This window comes from Poecilia latipinna, unplaced genomic scaffold (assembly GCF_001443285.1).
Source record: "Poecilia latipinna isolate Pla-1442-1.1 unplaced genomic scaffold, P_latipinna-1.0 Scaffold1427, whole genome shotgun sequence".
NCBI lineage: Eukaryota > Metazoa > Chordata > Actinopteri > Cyprinodontiformes > Poeciliidae > Poecilia > Poecilia latipinna.
Window position 1 is genome coordinate 35,930 of NW_015114043.1, and position 8,368 is coordinate 44,297.

At 43.6% G+C, this 8,368-nt stretch overlaps 1 protein-coding gene across 1 annotated transcript in view; it reads right to left on the reverse strand.

Moving 5' to 3' along the window:
* Positions 1-8,368, reverse strand: part of mtor (mechanistic target of rapamycin kinase) — a 168,919-nt gene that overhangs the window by 34,715 nt on the left and 125,836 nt on the right. Inside the window, exons 26-28 of the mRNA XM_015056992.1 lie at positions 7,907-8,089; positions 6,679-6,813; positions 2,749-2,923 (exon numbers count right to left, since the gene is read on the reverse strand). Coding sequence (XP_014912478.1) covers positions 2,749-2,923; positions 6,679-6,813; positions 7,907-8,089 — 493 coding nt within the window. The remainder of the gene's footprint in view (positions 1-2,748; positions 2,924-6,678; positions 6,814-7,906; positions 8,090-8,368) is intronic.

Below are 8,368 nucleotides of genomic sequence, written 5' to 3' on the forward strand. Positions count from 1 at the left end.
GGAGGCAGCACGGCATATAACGTCCAACGGTACCCCAGTCATAGCTGCAAACGAGGTCGACATTCCCCTGGTAGAGTGGCACCTCACGCCGGCCGGCAGCTCCTGGCCCTGCAAGGCATAAGCCTTGGAGATCAAATCCACCACCCAGTGTGCAAGTCGTTGCTTAGAAAGCGCCTGACCCTTTCGTGAGCCAGCGTAGCAAACGAAAAGGCTATCTGTCCGTCGGAAGGATGCTGTGGCATTGATATATGCCTCAAGGGCACGAACAGGGCACAGTGGCTCAGAGGAGCCACCGGTGTAGAACCGGGCAAGATGGAGTGGCTGGGTACTGCCTGCCCCCCTTGACACCTTAGGAATAAATGTTACATCAGGCCACAGTGTAACACCTGAGCCATCCGGATTCCACCGGCAGCAGGGCTCAGCAATCGAGAGAGCCTGTAATTCCCCCACACGCTTTGCGGAAACCATCGCCAAAAGGAACGCCGTCTTCATTGAGAGCCATTTGAGGTCCGCAGATGCCAAGGGCTCAAATGGGAGGGACCGAAGAGCATCAAGCACCAGAGAAAGGTCCCATGCTGGTGCCACAGGACGAGCGGGTGGGTGCAAACGCCGAGCACCTCTCAGAAACAGCACGACATCCTTGTCTCGGCCTACTGAACAACCATTCAGACCGACATGCCAACAGAAAATGACAGCCACATACACTTTCAAGGTAGATGGAGACCGTCCCTGATCCAATAATTCCTGCAGGAAGGTCAGTATGTCAGAGACCGAACACTGCACCGGATCCCGCCCTTTATCATGGCACCAGGTCACAAAGGCCGCCCACTTGTTAGCATAGACAGCACGCATGGACAGCCCCCATGCATTAGCCATTGTACACCCTACTCACCCAGTGTATCTTGAAAAAGTGGACTCTGGCCTTGCAGGGGCAAGGCAAAACCCTGTGCCCCTTCTGATGAACCCTCAGGAGAATCTGAAAAAGTAGGCTGAATGGCAGAAAGGCAGAAAGGAGGGTCCGGGGCCAGTCGTGTGCCAGCGCATCGTGACCCAGAGGGCTGCTGTCGTCCAAGGAGAACCAAAGGGGACAGTGAAATGTGTGCCTTGAGACAAAGAGGTCTACGTCCGCGCTGCCAAAGACCTTCCAGATGCACTCCACTACCTCTTGGTGAAGCTTCCACTCTCCTGGAAGTGGTTTCTGACGGGACAGAAAATCTGCTGGCATGTTCTGTGGCCCTGGGATGTAGGCCGCTCTGAGGCTGGCCAAGTATGGAGCTGCCCAGGTCAGAAGCCGTTGAGTCAAGCACAACAGTTTCCTTGACCTGGTACCCCCTGGTGGTTGATGTGAAAAACCACAGTAGTGTTGTCTGACCTCACCAGCACATGCTTCCCCTGGCCTGGAAGAAAACTCCGACGAGCCAGAAGCACAGCCTGTAATTCCAGGACATTAATGTGTTCCCTGCTCTGCTGCTGGAACCATCTCCCCTCTGCCATTTGACCCCGCCAGGTTGCACCCTGCCCATGGAGGATGCACCCGTAAAGACAACTTTCCGACGACACGGGAGGGAACCGAGCAGGACCCCTGTCGTCACAAACCTCACCCTCCATTGGGACAGAGACCAAAGACACTGAGGCCCCTCCCGAAGTCTTCTGAGACGATGAGTGTTCCGTGTGGGGTCTAGATTCAAGCCGTTCAACCACATCTGGAAGGGCCGCAATGACAGCAGCCCCAAGGGCACTACAGCGGGGAAGCAGTCGGTACCTTCGGCACAGAAGCTCTCGACATGCGCAAGAATGATCTTTCAGTGCTTGAAGCACGGCCTCTGGCGGTCACAGTAGGGATGAAATAGAACTAATGGATACTAAAGTTGAATATCTCAGGTCAAAGCTAAATAAAATAAAAAACGTGTAAAACCTAGATCTGAAGTATTCTGGATGAAGTTTTATCCTCTGAAGGAACTGGACTGCCTCAGACTGACAGACCTGTGCTTGAGGAAAATGAATTGACCCATAATTTCACCAACAGGAAGCATTTCCTGTAGTGCTCATCCTCTTACTAGCTGCAGCAACGATGGAGTGTCGGTGGTAAATTTAAGCCTTCTGCGTCGCTGTGACAACTCTTAATTTAAGGTCTTGCTCCAGAAGTCAGATTAAATATTAGCCATCATCTTTTACAGACTGTGTAACACTGATGGCTGACATAAGAACAAAGCAGAAAAACGTCCAGTGAATCGGTGTGAAGCTGTGACTGATGGGCAAAGTGGCTCCTGTGTCATTTCAAATCATCTTCACTGTTATATTTCATTACTGACAACTAGGCAACAGCAGAAGAAGGACTTCTCCTTCAGGGTTTCCCCCAGAAAACTTGGTAAGCCTGGTGGTCGGGGTGCTGAGGTGGTCCACCAGCGATCCACTATGTTTTTGTATTAAAATATGTTAAGTTGACAGAAAATATAAAAATATGACTGGGTAATTATATGAAAACAGGTCGAGGTGACGTATTCTGGTTGTTTTGCAATTAGCTTTGCTTCACCATTTTTCTGCCTTCCTTCAGCTGCAGAAAATGAAGGATTGATGCTCCTCTATTAGCCCCATAGAAACCTTCCCCCAGAAGATGAATTTTAAAGTCTTAACCTCTGACCCCGAGGCGGCTTCCTGTTTGGGCCTGAGCCAGCGCTCTCTAATCTGCTCTGCTCCTGTAAACGGGGCTCACAGCAGCCATGTATTACTGCAATTTCCTCATCTTACCCATGATGGTGAGCTTGCGTGGGCGCTGCTTGGAGGTGATGACCTGCAGCGAGGGAGCGATGGACTGGATGCGAATGATAGGCTGGTTGGGGTCGTACGTGCCAGGCACAGCCAGCTCCAGGTCACGACACATCAGCAGCTTGGGAGAAACGTACTGCAGCTCCAGGGAGGTGAGCTGTGAGGTAAGCATGTAGGACAGGAACAGACAATTACTGTGGAGTCTGCTGAGCTTCAAAAAAGAAAAAAAAACAACAACAATAGAGACTAAAGCCAAGCAAATGCTACCAGACACCGGCTTATACAGAGGTTGAGGTTCCACCTTGCTGAAGTTAAGATGCAACGCGGATAACCCGTAATTTTAAGTTTCTCTATGAGTTTGCTGGATCTGGAGACCTTAACCAGAGTTGAAAGAGTCTGATAGTCACCAGACATGGAGCTGGCTCTGGCTGGCTCCAAATCTGCTGTTTGGATGAATCCAGCAGATGATCTGTTGCTGTTGACGTCCTGTGGTCAAATATTGTCTCTGCTCTTAGCATGCCGTTATACTGCTGGGTTTTTCTGTGCTGCGTTCTGAAATGTCCCAGCAGGGAGCGAGGTGGTGCTAGAATGACGAGCAGCATTAGTGTGTCCGTTTCTTCTTTGGTGTAAAAGCTGCAGACAGAATGATTCTGCAACAGTGAGACAACAGCAGGAGGAACAGGCTCCATTCCATTCTCATTTTAAGGTGAATCGGACCGGACCTGGATTTTAAAGTGAACTGGACCCGATTCTTAAAGTGAATCAGACTTTTTATTTAATTTTACGTAAAATTCTTAGAAATGTTCATAGTCAAATTTTGACAGAGCTTCAAAATAACACTGGGGTATTTTTAAGGAAGAAAATACAATATGTAAAAAATATCACTGAGGTTATTGAAAATTTTGGACAGCTGTAATAAGATAAGATGATGTTAGATTTCCATGTGTTTAGAGACACTCAGCAGGTCTTTAACAGCCATTAGAATGAAGAGAAATGTTCTCTGGTACGGAGCTTGTCTCTGTCTCTGTTTTCATGTCTCATAGACTTACAGACTAAGTTCCACTAGAGACCAAAGTTGCAACATTTGTTACATTTGCAGCTGCTGTGGTTCACCTTGACACTGCTCTGAGTCAAACAAACCTAACCCTTTGAATAATCTGTTCCCCTCCCCACCAAGAACCACTGAAGGAAACAACATGAAAATGTCTGAAGAAGACACTGGGTGCGTTCACACTGCAGCCTGAAGTGACTAATTCTGATTTTTTGGCAATTCCGATTTTTTTGCCGGGGCCGTTCACACTGCCAATAATTGCAACCTGTATGCGTTCTGCAGTGTGAACGGGCAAACGACCTGAAAGTGTCCCGCATGCGCAGAGGGCGCAATAACGTCAGCGTTCTCAGTGTTCTGCCAACTGCCATAAAAAGAAGTAAACATGGAGGCGAATGGTGGAGCTTAGCTTACATATTTGAAGTTGTTGTCCGGCCGGAGAAACATATTAACAACTTAATCCTCATATAGTCTGTCATGGTTGTTGTTTTTCTTCCCACTTGCGTGTATCAGGACGCATAATAGTGAGATTTGTTAAGAAACAGTGACGTTCAGTTCAGATGAATGCGGCCTGGACGTTAGATCGCATTTGAATCGGATATGGGTCACATTCAAAAAATAATCCGACCTGTGCTGTTCACACTGCCATGAAAAGAGCAGATACAGGTCGCATTATGTCAAAAAAATTGGAATAGGGTCACTTCAGGCTGCAGTGTGAACGCACCCACTGAGCGCAACTTCCTTCTTTACCAAATGGAAGAAAAGAAAGTGTTGTCAGACTTTGGTGGTTGTAGGATTTCTCCTCTCTCTTTGGTAAAAGACCATGATCCTTATCTCCAGTTAGCGCCAGGCTAGTGTGTCTGTTTTGGTCGTATTTACCCAGAATGCCCTACAGTGTAGTCGGCTTCCTGCTTCTGGTCCGCTTATATCTACACTTCACTTCAACCAGAACCAAATTGAGGTTTTTAGGGACCAGAGTTCACTTGCTTGGTCCACATCAGAGTTTGATTTCACATTCAGACTTCCACAGATTAACCGTATTCTCTAGGCAAACAAACTAGAGTTGGATTAAAGCAGACCAAACAGGACCAGAACTGGACTTCCTTAGGTACATAGTTTTTTAAAAGTTGGCCTCACAGGATCAATTGAATTTGATTGTTCTTCATCAAGTTAGGATAAAATAAATCTCACTATGTGTTCTGAACCTGACGATATGATTGAAAAAACAAAATGACCTGACTTAACATGAATTTGGACAAAACTTAATTTTTTACAGTTGAACTGGGTCTGTTTGGGATGACATTTGTTGATTGCTGCTCTAAGAACTGATATCTATTTTTTATTTGGTGGGGGTATTGCACCTGTAACTGTAGCAAAAGTAAAATCCAGGAGTGGAAATCGTCTACGTTTCACTAATAATTATAATCTTCCAATTAAGAGGCCAGGTTTTATTGGGAGGCTTCTCACAATAATAAAGACATTGGGACATTGTATTAGTAAAATTTGGGATGATGGTACTGATTACAGTTAATCCTGTTTTTTTTTGTTTGTTTTGTTTATTATTCCCACAATGTCCACCAGTCTTCATGAGTTTTAATATATCAGCCAATCACTCTATTTACCAGATGTGGCAATTAGGGGTAATATTAATCCATACAATTGGAAAAATATTCAGTCTGAATTCCTGACACTAAATTTTCACCCAATCCTTGAGATTGGGTGAAAATTTGAACTATACAGGCACAGATTTTGCAAGGACACATGCAATTTAGTATATTGTGCGGCTCTAATTAAAATGAGGGCAGATTTATTTTGCTAGATTCGGTCGTATTATGTGTGAACACAATATAAGGTGGAGAAAGCTGATTAAAATAAAGGCGAGGCCTGGGTGCGAATAAGCAAACAAAGAAGTCATTAAAAGAACTGAAAAATCATATCTGACAAAAATTTATTGAGCATATTCATTATTTTTAAACACTAACTATCCTCCTGTTTCGTAAGCCCCTGCCTTCTTTCAGTTCTGTCCCACATTATTAATGGCGACGAACTCCTCAGAAGTGGGAAAATGTACAATTTTTCTCCTCCATGCTGTTGGCATGCTGCCAGAGAGATGGTACAGATATTTCTCTTTTTCTTTTTATGTTAACTGGTGCAGCTGAGACACAGTCATCTGGATTTATTTATAAGGAAAAAGTCGGGACAAAAAATGGAAAAAAAAGCTATCAGATCTGGAGTGGACCACAGTGTGTGCAGCACAGTGCTAGCTTTCTGAAGTCTTATTAAACTACAACTAAACCTCCAGAAGTCTCCAGTCTTGGATTTTTCACATGACGTTCCAAACATTCTCCAGTCTGTCAAAGTTGTTTCCTTTGCCGGAAGTTTGGATGTTACAGTACACACATAATCACATTACACTGCAAAAACAAAAATATTACCCAGTTATTTTGGTCTAGTTTCTATTGCAAATGTAATAGTACACTATAAATAACACAAAAATAACTTACAAGTAACTTTTCAGCAAGATATAGGAGCTTGTGTTGAGTCCATAATACCCTAATACTGATGAAAAAGTATTGATTCCATTGTCAGATATTTCGCTTATAGCAAGACATTTTTCTCATGTTGAAAGTGAAATAATCAATGGAACCAATACTTTTTCATCAGTATTAGGAAATTATTGACTCAAAACCAGCTCCAACATCTAGATGAAAAGTTATTTTTGTCTTATTTGAAGTGTACCAAGACATTTGCACTAGAAATCCTTGGTAAGATTTTGTGTTTTTTCAAAATAAAGTGAAAGTATATAAAGCTAACTATTTGTTCTTGTTTGGTTACAAAACAGCAATCGGATCCTTTCCACCAACCTGAGGCAGCTGCTTGGAGATGCGTCTGAACACGTGGTAGTAAAGGTCCCAGGCCTGCGTCAGGTCTTTCACATTCCCAGAGCGCATGTACTTCCTGCACCAGTCCTGGGCCTCCATCAAATCTCTGCCGTAAGCCTGGAAAAAGAAAAATGGAGATGAAAAGTGAGAAAAAAAAAAATCAGTTGATGCATTTAGATGAAGCAACACCAACAACCATGAAACAAAGTGACATATTTTCATATGTATGGCTTTAAATTGGCTCTTTCTCAATGAGTGCAGATATTTTATTGACCTTAGAAACTGTCAGACCTGTGGGGTTCCTCAGGGGTCAATCTTTGGACCCTTACTGTTCAACTTGTTCATGCTTCCAGTGTGCCAGTTAACTCAGAACTATAATGTGTCCTAACTCAACTATGCAGATAAGTCTATGTGTCACTGGCAGCAGGAGGGGAATAGTGTCTAAATCAGACCTTGAAACCTGAATCCATGCTTTTGTCCCCAGAAGGTCAGACTACTGTAATGGCCTGCTCACTAGTGGTGGGCATGTATCGTATCATTTCGTTTATCATGATAAATTTCTTATCATAAAATTGTGATTTGCTTTTGTCACAACAAATCCCAATTAATGTTTAAAACTCCCCAAAACTGCCTGTAGTTGGGATTGTTAGTTTTACTATTTTCTCCTCAAATGAGAGCATCAATAAATGGGAAAATATTATGAAATACAGTCACTGTAACACACCTACTGTGTGGAGTTTAGAGATACAAAGCCCACTTCGTTAAGCGACTGTTTTCCTAAAGGAGCACATTTCATTTGGGTTTGTTGTTGGTTACATGACAGCTGTGTCATGCAGTCACACACTATTTAAATTCAGCCTGAATTTAAACAGTCGGAGAATAACTATTTTATTTAATTTTGGTAACTGTATGACTGTGACTGCATTACACAGCTTTTATATCTGTGCATGTGACAGCTGAAAATATGTTGCCTATATTTTTTTTCCTATTAGTCAATGATTCTTTCCTCATATTTCTTATGTTTTAAATTTGTACCAATGAATTTGATCTGTTTGGGAACTCTTATTCTTGATTTTTCTATAAAGCACTATGAACTGCCTTGTACACAAAATGTACTATAGAAATAAATTGGCCTTGCCTATGAACCAGAAAACATGCTAAACATCAAAGGAAAAGCCAAAAGTGCACTTTGTAAAAGTCTGACACCAGCCTGGTTGAATGAAGTCTCTTTGAGGGTTTGTGGTCCTCTCTCCATCATGGCGTGCAGTGGCTCCAGCACAGCAAACATGCCCTTTACATTACGCTCGCCAAAGTAAAGACGAGAAGCTTCCTCAAGGCCCTCATGCCACATCTCATGCCACAAGATAGCGACGCGGATAAGCTCCTCACTCACCTGGATGAAGAGAGACAACAGATAAAAGGTCAGGCTGCTGTGAGATATTAAGTTCATAACACAGCCTGAGCCCCCGGGCTAACACAACCACGTTTTTCAGAAAGATATCATCCAGGATGCTCAATGTTTCTGATTCTCACTGAAAAACTGCAGGGGTTTTCTATGTTTTTTATTTTTTTTAATCAAAAACAGATCCTTTATTTAATAGCTGGTAAACAAAATGCCAGGTTTATATACTCACACCAGGGGCACCGCCAGAAATCTTGGGCCCCCTGACAA